The sequence below is a fragment of the Haliotis asinina genome, chromosome 9 (assembly GCF_037392515.1).
Source record: "Haliotis asinina isolate JCU_RB_2024 chromosome 9, JCU_Hal_asi_v2, whole genome shotgun sequence".
NCBI lineage: Eukaryota > Metazoa > Mollusca > Gastropoda > Lepetellida > Haliotidae > Haliotis > Haliotis asinina.
The window spans coordinates 9,026,637-9,044,116 of NC_090288.1; the positions used below are offsets into that span (position 1 = coordinate 9,026,637).

At 36.9% G+C, this 17,480-nt stretch overlaps 2 protein-coding genes across 2 annotated transcripts in view; both read left to right on the top strand.

Moving 5' to 3' along the window:
• LOC137296243 (monoacylglycerol lipase ABHD6-like) overlaps positions 1-8,767 on the top strand; it is a 19,901-nt gene extending 11,134 nt beyond the window's left edge. Inside the window, exons 4-9 of the mRNA XM_067827986.1 lie at positions 297-413; positions 2,036-2,168; positions 2,486-2,652; positions 3,279-3,333; positions 7,398-7,498; positions 8,555-8,767. Coding sequence (XP_067684087.1) covers positions 297-413; positions 2,036-2,168; positions 2,486-2,652; positions 3,279-3,333; positions 7,398-7,498; positions 8,555-8,719 — 738 coding nt within the window. The 3' untranslated portion in view covers positions 8,720-8,767. The remainder of the gene's footprint in view (positions 1-296; positions 414-2,035; positions 2,169-2,485; positions 2,653-3,278; positions 3,334-7,397; positions 7,499-8,554) is intronic.
• The window catches only part of LOC137296241 (dipeptidyl peptidase 1-like), a 106,160-nt gene that overhangs the window by 50,931 nt on the left and 37,749 nt on the right, over positions 1-17,480 (top strand). The gene's annotated exons all lie outside the window — the stretch shown is intronic.

Genomic DNA, 17,480 nt, shown 5'->3' on the forward strand with positions numbered 1-17,480 from the left:
TCACTCACTCAAGCTGTGTGTGTATACGAAATGTGGACATTAAGAAGGTAGTCAAAAACAAAGTCTTCTCAGACTGGTCCACAGGCCATAAGAGCTGAATAAATGGCTCACTGACTTGGTAGACTGGGTGTTTTTTAGGTTGTTGCTCACAGTGTCAACAACTCATATGTCTGCTCCTTTCTGTTATTATATTGGTGAAAAATTGCTGAATGCAGCTTGAAACAACAAGCAAACAGTCATCACTCCCAAACATGTTTTCATTTATCATGTCTAATTTGTATGAGTCATCTTCACAGAAACTCCCCAAAGACCTTCACCTTGTAGCAGTTGACCTTCCAGGTCATGGGAACACAAGCACCCCTAAGGATGAGGATGATGTGTCTTTGTCATCGCTTGTTGACCTCCTCCATAAGGTGGGGCATGAAATTTTTGGCCATGTTTTCAGTCCTTATTATGTAATTACTCAGGTTAGACTTGATCTTTACAACCCATGCTTGTCATGAGAGTCTTCTAGCAGGACTAGTTGTCAAGTTCGCTGACTGGGTTGGCATGTCATGGTATCCCAGTTGTGTAGATAGATGTTCATGTTGTCGGATTGTCTGGTCCAGACGCAGTTACTCAAAGGTATAGCTGGTATATATTCGCCATATAGCTGGTATATTGCTGAGTGCAGCGTAAATCTAAACTGCCACTAACACAAAAAACCAAATTCCCCTGGTTTAAATGACAACCCGTGGTATTAATAAACTGAACCTCAACAAATAATATCCCACATTATGGGTCTAAAATCTACTGAAGATGAGACAGCAGAGTTCTTCAGGTATTCATCTTGTATTTCCAGAACTTCTATCTGGTCATTGTCCAAGGTATGTGTGTCTGTGGTCATCAAATCTTCACCTTGTTTCAAAGTCATAGGAAGCAATTCTTTGAAAGTGAAGCAGGTTGTGGAGTCATCCCACAGATACCTTGTCTGCTTGCTACCAGGATTAAACTTTACGATCAGAAGATCTATGGTTCAAATCCATGCAAAGGACTTAAATATTTTACGTTTTCTACTTGGGGGCCTAAAGTCGGACTGTTTAGTTAGATTTGAACATGGCCTTGTGTGTATTGACAGGGAGGGAGCTGGGCAGGGGCTGGGCAGAGAGTCATTCCACAGACATCCCTACCTTGATCAGTCTGTGGGCTTGGTGGTTAAAGCGTTCGCTCATCACACTGAATACATGGGTTTCATTCCCAGCATGGGTGCAGTGTGTGATACCTATTTCTGGTGTCCCCTACTGTGATATTGCTGGTTTATTTGATAGAAGTGGTATATGACTAAACTCTCTCATAATACTGATGGGTTTAACCTCTTTAGTAAAGTGAACAAAATGTGTGATTTTGGATCAGAAAGTATGTGGTTCTATTTCCAGGGAAATTGGAGTTTTTATTGCCACTGCACCAACAAATTATCCCCAAATGACCAATTATCATGGTATGGTTTTCTTTTTTCAGAAAAGGTTGGATGAATATGGTAACCTTGACCCTGACCTCATTGTATGGGAAATATTTCATATTTTGACCTATAGGAAAAAGTCATATAAGATACGTTGGAGCATCCTTGTTTACAGATAACATATAACTGATTTGGGTTTTATGTGTATTAACCTGAAGACCACTCCTCGACCTGTGTGGCATTTTCCATGAATTCTATATCAGGCAAACATGTCTCCGATTGTATCCCTAAATCATGTGCAGATAGACAGGATATTCTGTTGAGACTCTCAACATTTGTTTACTCTGCACGTGAAAAGACATCAAAATGGAGGTTGTTTATACTTCATTAAACATTTACTCAAGTGTTGTTTTTCATCTTTACAAGTACCTCCAACGGTACCTTTATTTTATAGATTAGTGTATTTTTGATAAACTGTCAAACTTAAAGCAGATAATGAATAGTAAATAAAACTGAACCTTCAAATATGTTTAAATCATAATTGGAATCGGACCATGTATATCTGAGTGTTAGTTATCTGTGGTATTGTGTTTTCAGTTTGTAAATCTCTCAGGATTGGCTGAGCAGCCTTTCCATGTAGTAGGTACATCTCTGGGTGGAGTGATTGGAGGCCTGTACACTGCCAAATACAGCAGCTACGTGGAGCGGCTTACCATGGTCTGTCCTGCTAGTAAGTCACTCACTCACTCACTCACTCACTCACTCACTCACTCACTCACTCAGGCATTCACTCACTCACTCAATCACTCACTCAATCACTCAATCATTCTCTCTCTCACTCACAGTGTGGTAGCCTGGTGGTTAAAGGATTTGCTTGTCACACTGAAGACCTGGGTTTGATTATTGGGTACAATGTGTGAAGCCCATTCATTTCTGGTGTCCCCCACTGTGATATTGCTAAAACCAGGGTAAAACTCACTCACTTACTCATGCTCTCACTATCTTTCTGTCGCTCACAGACTCACATAAATACTTTCCATGTTTCAGTGAAGACACCTGTGGACAGCGAGTTCTCAAAACAGATGTTGGCAGCAATTGATATGGGATCAGAGAACCTTGACATCAGCCACTGTAGTCTGATACCCCAGACACCGGAGCAGACGCAGAAGATGCTGGACAGCTGTCTGTACCACAAGCAACCAATAAATTATCAGGTCAGGACCTTCACCTTCAGAATACTTAATAATCATCATACATTTTCCTTATCTTGACTCATAATTGCTTCAGTCACCTTCTTCAGTCGCCAAAGCACCCATATCACGCAGATTCACTGAAGTCAGGTTACTGTCCCTTGTCCTCCGACTGAGAGTTCATGCCAATGTAGATCAGAGTGATACAATTCAGGTATGTCGTTCATCTACATCAAGAGGATGGAAGAGTTCCTGAGAGCAGTCTATATGAATACAAAATAGGTGACTGACCACCACCATCCACTGGATGCAAGTAGTGATATGAGTCTGGATAAGGAAAATTCGGTGGATGCATAGATGCAATTCCCTCCCTGCCACTCTACACTATTATTATTACTACACTACGATGGTGGAGAGAGTTATCATACGGTAATGTGGACGTTAGTGCACACACATGGATGGAGGCGCATTCGGTTGATATCTTCTTAACTGTTCTTGGAAACATAGAGACAGATGTTTCCACTGTACTTCAGGAGAAAGGGAGAGAAGCAATGATATGAGTCAGGATAATATTTCTTTGCTGCTGCATGTTTGCCCATGGTCCAGTCTTTATTGGAATAAATCTTTATTGTTATTTTCTTATATTTCAGATATTAAAGGGAATTGTTGCTTTAAGGGCACCAAAAAATAATTTTTATCTTCGCTGTAAGTACTATTTTCAGTGTGTTCATTTGACCAGTAGGTATTTAAAAACTAAAAGCACATATCATTATGCATATATCGAAAAGTTGCTCCTTCCTGTCTGTAGTTACCATAACTCATTGCAAATGGGCGAGCATACTCAGATGGAGAAAATAAATACCAAACAGTGCGAAGGAATTGTGTAAATCATTAGTAAGGGACATGCAGCATTAACTCATTAAGGCCGAGAGCCGCATATATGCGGCAAATTAATTAGCTTCTCACAGCGAGAGCCGCGTATTGGGGGTAATAAAAAGCACCTCTTATTCAGCGAGAGCCGCATATTGGGGGTTATGAAAAGCACCTCTCATTCAGCAAGAGCCGCGTATTGGGGGTTTTACATTTTATATTCGTACATTACCTTTAATTTCAATCAATTTAGCAGTAATGATCAAAGATTAGCCTTTCTTACTAGAGAGATTACTTTCTGTGTTAATCAGAAGAACTATTAATGTGTTTTGATAACAGTTGCTTGCAATGTCGGGTTCTTATACAGGCAAATGAACACATGTCTGCGAGAAAAGGGATTATGAGATGTTGTTACAGGAGGTACGTGTTTGTTACTCGTCATTGGGAGTGAATACTAAGATACTATGTTTGCACATTGATTGAATTAACGGTGACAAGGTTACGAAACCTTCTTCTAAATTAAATCATTCATTCATTCATTGTAATAGTTCATATAATGAATCGTAGACATAAATAGCAATACTGTATTACACTCATGTTCGTGTAGATTTGAAATAAACCAAGTTACTAATTTAGACCTAATTCATTTGCGACTATTGATTTTGAAAGTTGACAATAATACATAATCGAATATGAAGTGATAACTCTTGCATCTACTCATAATATACATATATAGTACACATAAACCATATAAAGGTAACTGGGGTGTTTTGTTCAAGCTGTTTCATGCTTATTTGAAATGTGATTTTTCAATGCAATTTACATAAGCACTGTGTAAGAAACGTTTGTATTTGATCTCTGTAATTATCTTATCCTGTGTAATGAACACGTGTATCAGATCCATCGTCAATAAAAGGAGGAGAATATATCAGTTACGGAATTGATGCGTATAATCATTCAATCAGACAACACTAAATATATGAACACCTCTTTCAACCTCAAAATAACAGCCTCTGGACGAATGCATGTCCAGGTAAACTTGTCCTGTGACAAGTGTAAAACAAACATGCGCTGTTACATCAATGGACAACCTGTTTTGTGGAGTCACGCCCATTGCCAATCTTCTGAACCTCGTTTGCTTTCAAAACAAATATAAGTATGCCCATCTTCATAAATATTTGGGGAGATTCAACTACAAGTGTATACATCACAATAAATCAGTATCGTGTTACTTTTTTTAATTCTATAATACATGTACTTGAATTATGATATTTATTCATAACAATGTACAGATTATATTGAAATGTTCAGCAAGCCATTATGTTTGATGTACAAGTAGTGTGCGCAAAATGTATACGCAAATAAATACTATCTCTACTCAATGATTGGATTGGGTTATCCAGGGTAAAAATAATCAGATTGTAGCGCTTTGAGCGCTTAGAAAAAAGTAAACTCGTCAAAGTGCTTGTTAGTCCTACGTGTACATTTCAGGCATCCTTACGATTATGTATGTTCACGCTACACAAAGTTTTTCCTGATAGCTAGAGTTGATAAAGCCGAAATCTAGCATATCGATTGGTCAACGATCTAACCAGTAGTCAATCTGTATCCAAGCTGTCTGGTGACCGAACATACTCTTCAGAAATTTAGCCAACGCCCCATCACCTGTCATTTCCAATGTGACAGGTATCTCATGATACGATTGGTCATAGATAACAAATCAGGGACTATATTGAACAGTTAAGATACAAAACGTCCTATTCGGTAACTTTGATGACGCCCATCCCATGACCCTTTGTCTTATGTATGTGCAAGGAATAGCATTATACAATATGTATGCATGTATGTTCGTATATTTTCTGCGTTAAATCTAGATGAACCAAAGCGGCAAACTGAATCTGTTATATGTAAGTCACAGACCAGCTTATTAGTACTTTCCTTAAAATATTCAGTATACACTAGCAATGTGTCAGCAAAAACGCTTCTTTCATAGATTATTATGCATGTGCGTAAATTCGTCTTTACTGCCATTGACATAGATGTTTTGAACAATTCAATCTCTCACAATGATATGAGAGGGACATCATTTGGTTCAAGTATGTCTTACATACAATGAAACGGACTGGCAAACGTCGAGACATCAAATGCAGATGTTCAAGCTGTGATGTGTTTTTTGTGCGTTGACTGTTTTGAGGCCTACCATAAAGACTTGTTCCAAGGCCGATAACGCTTTATGCACTAGTTGTGTTGTACAAATGGTACAGTATACCATTCTTGTCAGTTGTTGGGCACAATGTGTGAAGCCCGCGCGATACTGCTGGAATATAGCTAAAATCGCTGTAAAACTAAATTCACTCATTCTCTTCAATTGTTGCATTTCAGTTGTTATTCTTTTACATGTCCAAAATACTAAAACATGTGTGTTCACCATCTGAGAACGAATACACTCATCATAGTGTCAGTCTACTCCCATATGTATTATGTATTTCTTTCATACATCATTACAGTAACTGATGGTATGTTTACAATACACAAATTGTTGCATGATAGTTGATACAGCCGAAACACAACATAGCCATTGGTCAACGATAAAGCCAATAATCAATCTCTACCATATCACTTTGAGTGTCCAAACGTGCTCTTAAGAAATTTAGGCCACGCCCCATCACCTTGCCCTTCCTATGTGACAGGTTCTCACGATAGGACTGGTGAAAGTATCAGCCAATATAATGAGTAACTGAGATATAATGCGTTACATTCGGGATATTTTATCCCTTCACATGACAGGAAGCTTTGTCTAGCATCGAGTAATGATAAATGTATCATGCAGTATGTATGTGTATGAATGGTGATGTATGTTTGCAGCGTTAAGTTAAGATGAAAAAAGTGACAAACTATAAATCTCTATATGTTCCATGTTACTTACACACCTATTGATACTTTCCTTGAAATAGTCTAGACGATTATAATACAAGTCCCCCTATTTTTAAACTCTATTATAAATAATATATTATAATTCAGTCCATATGATGAGAGAGACAGGAGGAATTTGTATATTTGTTCATCTCGTACGTACAAAGACCGCGTATGTGTTGATAAAAATACAGCACACACTGGCAAAGGGGTATGAGAGACACAGGTAATAAATTACATGAAATGCTGTAATATATGTATTCACATCGGCCTCTTTCCCATTTACATCTTTACGACACAATTAAATAATCAGTACTTGTTTGTGAGACTAGACAGTTTCCTGTCATATCCGAGACCTGCCAGGGAAATCAGGCATGATTAGCACTAATTAGCCACGTCGCAGCAATCAGGCAGTCAGCGAGGGGTGCCAGGTGTTGGGCAGTGGAGCGGCTCCTGGGCTTAATGAGTTAATTTATGACTGAAATTCCTGTTTAAACTTTTCAAATAGATGAAAGTATTGATCAGCCATAAGTGTGTTCCAGAGGAGGTATGGCTTGTTTGAGATCATACAATATGGACCGTAGATTTGAACATGCCTTGACATCATCAATTACATTTCTCACATTGCTATGACATCACTGCACTGCAAGTCTAATGGCAGTACTGTATTCAGATATGTACATTTTTGTTGCTGCAAATTAATGAAGAGTGATTTTTGATAAATATAATTTCACCCTCATGTATTCAGATATCAAATATGTCCGTTGATCACTAGATTGTCTGGCCCAAACTCGATTATTTACAGACAGCCGTCATGTAGATGGAATACTACTGAATACAGTGAAAAACAAAAATTACTCACTCTGTTGAACAGTCAGGAATGAGAATCACTAAAATGCAAATATCGTTAACATTGCTGTCCACAGTCTTCATACATTGCTGATAATATGTACACCTTTCTGTCAGTTGCTGTTGTATGTTGTTAGTGTTTAAGAATCTGGCCCGTGAGGAGAACGTGACAGTGCTTGTAGAGAAGGCAAAGGACATCAGCCCTCCAACCCAGCTGGTGTGGGGGGAACACGATGAGGTAAATACACCTTTATTTCATTTCAGGGAACTAGATGAATAATACGTAGGCACAACTATATTTCTAAAACACTAAACACTGAGGTTATATGCTACCATAAAATATTATGACATAAAACATGCACTAAACTGAACACACTGACATATCTGTCAATGTCAGTAATATCACTGCACCAAACAACAGAAGGTTCAAAATAATTAATGACATTGTTCTGCATGGTATGGTATATTTTAATGTGACACCGAATATCCATCCAGTCCATCAACTGTGTTAAGATACTCATAATTTTTGTAATGACATGCAACAGCTTCATCAGTGACAACAACAGCACCACCTTTCAACTAAGACATTTTGTGTTAACTATGGAAATTGAAAAGTCCAGTTACTCAAGTACTAAACTGAAGTGGTGGTATTCAAGCCCCTAAATCCTTGTAATTTTAGTGAAGTACCAAGCTGATCACACAAGAAAAACATGAAAAATTGTTGCTAAGGAAGGAGGTCATATCTTTACTAAGATGGCAGGCGTCTTCTTGGTGCAAGCTAAAAGGCGACTGTGCTTGTCGTAAGAGGCGACAAACAGGATCTGGTGGTCAGACTCGCTGACTTGGTTGACACATGTCATCGGTTCCCAATTGCACAGATCGATGGTCATGCTGTTGATCACTGTATTGTCTGATCCAGATTCGATTATCAACAGACCGCTGCCATATAGGTGGAATATTGCTTGAGTGCGGCGTAAAACTAAACTCACTCACTCACTTCTGGTGCGAGCACTTGCTTGCTTCCCTGTCACTGGAACTAAGCTGTTTCTAATTAGGTTATTAACAATTACAGCAGTATCTGTATCACTGGAATCTTTAAAGTTGGTGAGCAACAATAGTAGTTGTCATCCATATAGTATATTGATTTCATTGTTGCACCCTAGCGGCCATGTGTAATCATTTGTATTGGGGAACTTAATGTAATGAACCAAGTATTGCTGATTGCTCAGTGGAGAAATATTTGTGTATAAACATTGCAACATTATTCAATTCATTAAATAATTCTCACTCCCAGCTGATTGACAAGAGTGGTGCTGAAGTCTTGAAGAAAGTTTTGCCAAACTGTGAGCGGGTGGACATCATAGAACGATGTGGGCACTCTGTGAATATGGACAGACCGGGTGCTGTTATGAAAACCATCTTAGTATTCCGTGGAGAATATGACAAAAAAAATGTCTAGAAGATTGAAAGCAGGCACCTCTAAGAAGAATACAAGATCATGTCATCAGCTGAATGAATGTAGATAGAGTGTACAGAGTTATATTAGAGATGACTCATATGGTCATGGGTCTGACAGATCTAAGTTGTATGTATGTCTAGTCTCCATGTTTTTATTCTGTTGTTAACAGGAGATTGGATTCTATGGTGTCCATCTCTAGTTAGCATGTGGCATTTATCCAATGTGGCCATCATTGCTGCTTGTATTGACCTATTGTTTGAATTGATGAAACTCACTAAGATGTTAATTGTTTCAAGGTTATTTAAACTTGCTAAGATGCTAACTGTTTCAAGATTAGTAGAACGTACTAAGATGCTAATTGTTTCAAAGTTAGTAAAACTTTGCTTTGTTTTTTATTTGGCTCCATAAAACTTGCTATGATTCCCTATTCCCTCAAGGCTTGTAATGCTTGCTAAGATGCTAATTCCCTCAAGGCTTGTAATGCTTGCTAAGATGCTAATTGCCTCAAGGCTTGTAAAACTTGCTACGATGCTAATTGCCTCAAGGCTTGTAATATTTGCTACGATGCTAATTGCCTCAAGGCTTGTAATACTTGCTAAGATGCTAATTGCCTCAAGGCTTGCTAAGATGCTTATGAAATAGGGTCAGTCTAACTTCCTAATATGCTGATTGACTCCACTAGTTCACAAACAATGGTATCCCCATATTTATGAAACAACACTTCTCTTTTTAATGCATGAATTAAATATACAGTTGAAGCCTTATTTCTCAGATCAGAGGTAGCTGAATAATAGTCAATTATTTAATGAGTATCTCCAATATATTTCCTTCCAAAAATATGTGTCTTCTGGACTGTGCCTCTACAATTTTGTTCCAAATGAAAATATATTTTCTCTTATAATCTGTGATAAGAAGGAATCTCTAAATTTTCAGTAGAAATCCAGATTGCTGAGGGGTTTGGGTGTATATTTTGAGATATTTGTTATGAGAGTCAGTTTGAGTAAACGTTAGCATGACTAGTGCATTCTTCCAGATTCCAGCCAGGACTAGTCATGTTGTTATGGCAGTTAGTATACATGTAAATATCCTTTGTAATCGTCAAGATATTGGGTTGTCAATATGAACAGCTCCACGCTTACGTATAGAAATATTACAGGGTGCTACTTTCATGTCAACCTTCACTTAGGTTAACCTAACTCTTTTTCTTTAACATCGCACTAAGGTTGTCTTAGTGACTTAGTGACCTTAGTTCTTTGTGAAAGGAGGCCCATATTTTTATGTTAGATGACCACAAATTTACTGTGAACAAGTGTCACCTTTGTTTTGACAGGACTGTATCTTAACACTTAACACTTAACACATATGCATGGCGAGCACAATGTTTATGATACTTGCCAGTACTTTGCAACTGTGTTCATTTTTCAAAGAAAGTCTCCATTGTGGAACAGATGTCCCAGAAGTATGTTTTTAGACTTAATGCAAGTAAAAGATTTCAGGCATGGATGTTTATCTTGTGGTTTTACCCACCGTCATCGATCATGATTCAGAAATGATTGACTCATGAAGAAATCTCTGATTATCTTTTGAGGTTTATTTCCACTATATTTGTGTTCTTGGTTTTGTGATAAATATCCGAGATCTACATAACAGTCTGTTCTCGCGCTTCAGGCTGATATTCTGTGATATAACTGTAATATGGTTCATAATGGTATGTGGCCCAACTCACTCACTGATGAAGAGTGTGGTAGGTTGGTTCAGTATGTTAGAAGTCATATATGATGTGTGTCAGATGAATTGTCAAACTTCATACACATTTTAGAGCAGATTCTTCAACGACGTCCTGTCAGTACAAATATTTATGAATATATCATTCAGGTTTTTAGACACCCATAAGATAACTATGTCTTTTTCTATAACATGTTGTATGTAACATTTAGGTGTGTTTTGTAGTCTGGTTTATTCATGAATCTACTGATAGATTTTGTTCTGCATAGAATGTCACCTGATTTAGAAACTTGTGTATTTTATGAATGCTTTTTGACAAAATTGTTGTAATGGTATATATGATGCTTTAACAAGACAACAAGACTTTATCACTTTCAAAGTTGAGACTTAAAGCACATCAAATATAGAAAAATGTGGAGCAAGTCTGTGACATGAGATAAAAGTTTTATGTTAACTTTATATTAATGCTGTTTATTCCAACATCACCTTTGAAAATCAGTTTTGTAGAGAAATCTTATCATAGTTAATTATTTTTTAAATGCTTCTAAAAGCAGTAGGGCTGTGTATGGGCAAATAAATTGTATTGCGATATATTGCTATTCAGGTAGGTACCTGTAATGCTATATGTATTGCGATATATTTTTATTCAGGTAGGTACCTGTAATGCTATATGTATTGCGATATATTTTTATTCAGGTAGGTACCTGTAATGCTATATGTATTGCGATATATTTTTATTCAGGTAGGTACCTGTAATGCTATATGTATTGCGATATATTTTTATTCAGGTAGGTACCTGTAATGCTACATGTATTGCGATATATTTTTATTCAGGTTGGTACCTGTAATGCTATATGTATTGCGATATACTGCTATTCAGACAGGTACCTGTAATGCTACATGTATTGCTATATACTAGCAACTTAAGTATGTGATAACGAGTGACACTAATTGTGCATGTCATACCTGTTTTCTACATTATAAGTCCCTAAACATATATGTTATGGTTCTGGCAACAGCAATCACAAAATTAGTTTGCACTGTCAGGGATTCTATTTTCTCATTGGTATAATTAATATTGTTACAGTGTGCCTATTTGCAGAGGTCGTCATGACTAAGAGGACCATATTTCTTCATTCATACTGATCAAAGATAGGTTTATCAGTCATATTGATTAGCTTGTATGCTTTTTAGAATGTGGGATGACACTGATGCAATATGACACTTGGGTTCAAGTTTTTGTGGACGCAGTGATTAAGGAACCATGTAGATAGTGATTTTTTATGTAGTCATTCTGCCGAAATATTCTTTTGTTTCTTTGAAGCACTAGGACTCTTAGAGGTAGGTAGGTAGACATCTGTTTGGATAAAAAAGGACTCACTGATTTGGTTGATGAATCATATCTCAGTTGTGTTGACTAGTGACAACGATGTCAGTCACATGATTTCTCATTGTCCCAATTTGCCAAACTTTGTGAAAACATCCTGTCCATTCTGCAAAAGTTTTCCCTTCACAGTATAAGTTGTCGAACAAAAGTCCAAGGAATATGTTTTTTTTTATTTCAACATTATAACTTTTAACAATCATCCTGAGCTCTCACTTGTTGAGTGGAAAATAAGTTAAGGAAATTACACGTCATATCATCTAGTCTGTGAGATAAATATCAAGGAAATTAGAAATGAAGTAGATTTGAAGCTGAGAACAATACTTAGAGCTGATGCAATCTAAACTTGGGACTTGAGTTTGATTCTTTTGTTAATTTTGTTCTCTAGATGTGTGATTCCCTTGTGTAATCAGACACAGGCCAAATACAGTTTGTTGGGTTTTTTTCGATTATTTTTGCATGTAATTATATACCAGGTTTGTTGGTTTTTGTTTAATATGTCACACTCAGCAATATTGAAATATTATATAAGTAATCAAGTCTGGACCAGACAATCCAGTGATCAACAGCACGAGCATCAATGTGCACTAATGGGCAACGATGACATGCATCAACCATGCCAGCAAGCCTGACCACCCAATCCCATTAGTGTTGCCTCTTTAGACAAACATGGGTTACTGAAGACCAATTCAAACCCAGATCTTCAGGGGTCAGTTATTTTCCTGTGTTTGAGGTGACCGTAGCATGTTTGTAGTTCATCAGAACCCAGGTGAAGGAGGGTTGATGACATGGCAAAATAGCCAGTATGATCCATCCATCCATCCATCCATCCATCCATCCATCCAGTGGCATCCATTTGTTCAATCATGGATTCCATGATATATCTTAAGTGTTGAAACTGTTTTTTTTTTAAATTTTCTACTGCCATGAAATTATTTGGGTTTGCATTAGTGAAACTTTTTGCTTCTACTTCTCTGAAACACTATGTGAATATTGTGAAATAGTCTCAAAGAGAGCCACATTTTGTGTTTGACTAGGGCTGCAACAATACACCCCTACCTCGATTTAATTCAAGTTTGGAAATTAGACCCTCCATTGTTCAGTTTCATTTCAATTCTTCATACAAGTAAAAACATCAGATTTCATTTAACCTCTGAGTCGGCTTTTTTAGCATGAAATCCATCATCAACTTGACAAGGTTAACTAATATCAATTACCCCAATATGTCAGCTCTCCAAATTTTCAAGTCAAAATTACGTTCTGACTGACGTAATAGCTATTCAAATATCGAATTGAAATACTGATAATGATTATTAGAAAATTGAATCTGATGTGCCAAGGAATCAAACCGAATCATTGCAGTCCTAATTTGACCACTACATTATTTCATATTCATCAATGTTTAGAACGATATCTGAAGGCCAATAATACATGTTTTATGAACAAATATTCCAATGTAGCTTACCACCAAATACAGTCCCATATGTATATATATATACACAATATTTACAGTATTAATCAGACATGTATCATATACTTATATACACATATCAGATGGTAATATTTTGTTATTAATAATATGCACACTATATTTTGTCTACACAAACAGCTGATGATTACTTATGCTTTGGCTGATGTGACGAATTTATATGTTTGACTGCACAACTATGTTCTCTACCAAGACTGGGTTAGAGGCTTATTGTCAGTACATATTGGTTGTTGTTACTAAGATGTGTTCATTGCTGTCTTAGGAATTGTCAGGCTACTAAAATATGTAATTGTCTAGCTCCAAGGATGTTTCATTACATAGCTATTGTCTTGTTGTTGAGATACAGCGTTCTTAGTAATTGTCCAGCTACTAAAATGTATTCAGTGTACTCTTAGTAATTGTCTAGCTACTCAGATTTCTTTGCATTCTTTGTCATTATCTAACTACTAAGATATCTAACTGCACTTAGTAATTGCTTAGCTACTGAAATGTGCTTATGCTATCACAAGATGCATAAAGTCATGTTGCCTTGGAAGTGGCAACACACCGTGCAGAGTGGTCTCCATTAGATGTGCCAAGATCCTGTGATCTTAGCTTTTAGTCGCAAGATTTTTTAGAATTATGATATTTGGTGAGGCAGCACAGTATCCCTCCTTTGTCAACGTCATCAAAGTGGTCAGTGTCTGTCACCTTGGGTCATATGAAAGTATTGATTTCACTGAATCCGAAATTATTCCCTCACTCATTTGTTTGTGTCTTTTTGCTTTTTCGAATTCAGCTATCTGTTCATGGCATTCAGCTATGTGTTCATAGCATTCAGGTGTTAAGCTATCTGTTCATGGCATTCAGCTGTGTGTTCATAGCATTCAGGTGTTCAGCTATCTGTTCATGGCATTCAGCTATGTGTTCATGGCATTGAGCTGTCTGTTCATGGCATTCAGCTATGTGTTCATGGCATTCAGGTGTTCAGCTATCTGTTCATGTCATTCAGCTATGTGTTCATGGCATTGAGCTGTCTGTTCATGGCATTCTGTTATGTGTTCATAGCATTCAGGTGTTAAGCTATCTGTTCATGGCATTCAGCTATGTGTTCATGGCATTCAGCTATGTGTTCATGGCATTCAGGTGTTCAGCTATGTGTTCATGGCATTCAGCTATGTGTTCATGGCATTCAGCTATGTGTTCATGGCATTCTGTTATGTGTTCATAGCATTCAGGTGTTCAGCTATCTGTTCGTGTCATTCAGCTATGTGTTCGTGGCATTCAGGTGTTCAGCTACCAGTTCATGGCATTTACCAGTTGGTGTCTGTTTATGGCCCTTGTTTGACATGTTTGACCAGCGTCATTGTAGAAACCCTTCCGCTTTGAAGGTTACATTCTTTCATTCGACTGAAATGTTGTTCTAAGCAGCCGTTACTCACCTGTGCACAGAAGGTTGTGATGAACTGACTGTTATCTTCACCTGTGTGACTATCAAACAACACTCTATACTGTTCCCAGATACCTACAAATAAATATATCAGAATGTGTGTTTCCTTACTTGATGAAGTACACTGTCTGCATAGTCCTGATCATTCATGCTTCATCCTTTTAGGTTATGTGCAGAATCACAAAAGTTAGATCTGATTTTGATGTGAATCACATCCATCACTTTCTAAAGTGCACAGATGCCTTGAATAAACACACACAAACATAGCACGCCCTAAATCCACTCCTTTGGCTCTCATGACTGAAAGTCAAGTGTGATTATGGCATGGTGTGTCTCTTCCAAAACTACTTGATATTAAAGCTGAACCCTTAAACCCCAGCCCAAGTAATGACACCTAGACCTAGATTTTCAAAGCTCTCCTCATGTTTGGGTGCCATACACTAACATGACTATCTTAGCTCTAAGAGATTTTCGAAAATCTAGGTCTACTTTTTAACATATTGCAACCATATTGGAAATTCTATTTATTCATAGGGGCCAGTTTTCTACAGAATGTACTAGAATCTGTACTTTACCAAGAAGGTGTAATCCAAAATAGAAGATGTTACATTATGAACTTGTTTTGTTTGTGTACATTGTTTGATTCAGCATATTTGTAATATTTATAAAAAGTGACACTGTTTTAAACATGCTCTTGAATTCACTCAAAATATCTGTTTGCTATGTAAATGTCTCTGAAATAGCATGTGTGAGTCTCAGTATGATGACATTTATGTTATTTATGCTCAGTTCTCTGAAGAAAATATTAACTTGAAGTGTCTTGTCATTGTTGTCAGTCCCAACTCTGGACCATGTACAATGTACATTCAAATGAGTTATAATCCTGTGACACTAATGTATAAGCTTTTGGATTGAAATTTAGATATACTTCAGACATAAAGTAATATGTCAATTTTATAAACATAGATTATATAATTATTTAATTTGTGTATCTCCGAGAACCAGAACAATCCAATGCACCCTTTCTGCAGCAATCTGATATTAAATCAGCTTGTCATAAAAAGCAACTGACAGGATTCGGCGGTCAGGCATGCTGACTTGGTGAACACATCCCAAGTACATTGATTTATGCTTGTGCAGCTGATCACTGGGTTGTCTGATTTATGCTCAGTTATTTACAGACCACCACCATATTGCTGGAATATTGAGTGTGGCATAAAACTAAACTCACTAACTCACTAACTCACCCTTTCAGCAGACATTAGATTTCAGTTGCATTCATTTGTTTCTGTTTTTTGCTGTACTTTTTGTGTGATGTATTTATTATTTGTTTTGAATTCATCCACCTGATATATACTATATACCAACATGATTCTTGTTTACACTTGTGATATTTAGTTTAGTTTAAACATATTTTATTCAGAATGTGAAAAGGATTGGGGACAAGTTCTTTCAACATATAGTACCCCTCTCCAAAGATCTTTACAATCACTTATTGCATCACAAGAAATTATTAGAAACAGAGAAAGATTGAAGGATGTGATATTTATGTTGTGGTGAATAATCTAGAGTGTATTATGACAGTGATGTTAATATTATTTAAGTGTGAGTTGCATGTTCTATGTTCACATTGTATTAGAGCACAGTCTTACAGTAGACTTTATCCTTCATTGTCTACAGTGACATAAGTGGGACTATTCTGTTGTGGCACATTCATTTTTAAATGAAAGACATGGGACCTTATAAGTTGTCCACTGGTCATGAGGGGGCCATGGGCTCATGTACCCTCGAGGTTTGTTGTATGTTCCTCGAGTCTGCAGGGTGAGGGGAACATAAACAAACCTCGAGGGTACATGAGCCCATGACACCCGAGGGACCAGTGAACAACGTGTTTATCTGACCAAACACCTGAATTTTAATTTTAAACTGTTTGAAGCACTTCTGTCGAATGCGAAGCGAAACGCCATTTTGCAGACGACACAAGGTAAACAGATTTAGAGTTATCTCCCTTTCATCGATTTTCATTTGCAAAACATCAGTAATTTATGTGCTTCATGTGTGATTCAATGTTATTTGAGACAAAGAAGTACTACCATGAAGCACCAGAAGATTTCGGTTTTCCCAACGGTGTACATTGAAAATAATACATCGCCTGTAAGCGGGGTACATTGGAAATAATAAAATAGCGCTTAGCCAATAAGAAAGCGAGATTTATGTTTCAGGTAAGATAATAACTATTGTCTTTGTCTCAGACCATCTTTGCAAAATATGTATGGTATGTAAACTTTTAATTCTCTCCAAGAATACCAATAAACAGAACTAGCACACGTTAGTCTTCACTGTAACATATAGGACATGGGAGATTTGAGAAAATGTATATGATAATGGCTAGTTTTGAGGTTTTTGTGATCTCATTCATTGTGATTAATCAGTAGTTTCATGTTTGATGACATGTCAGTATTTATTACAATTCTCTGTAGTTAGAAATTGTGCTCATTCATATCGATTGTAACCATTTTCAGTTGTTCCATTCTTTAATACTTTATTCTATCAGATTTTATGTCAACTGCATTTTATCCATGTAATTTGTAAATAGTTCTTGTATTTACCTTTTCTTTTTTAACATATTGGCCATGATGAAAGTCATGAAACATCGTGTTGATTTGCACATACTCTCCCAGAAGACAAAAAATCTTGAAAAATATAATCTGAGATGTAAACTAGTCTTTTCAAG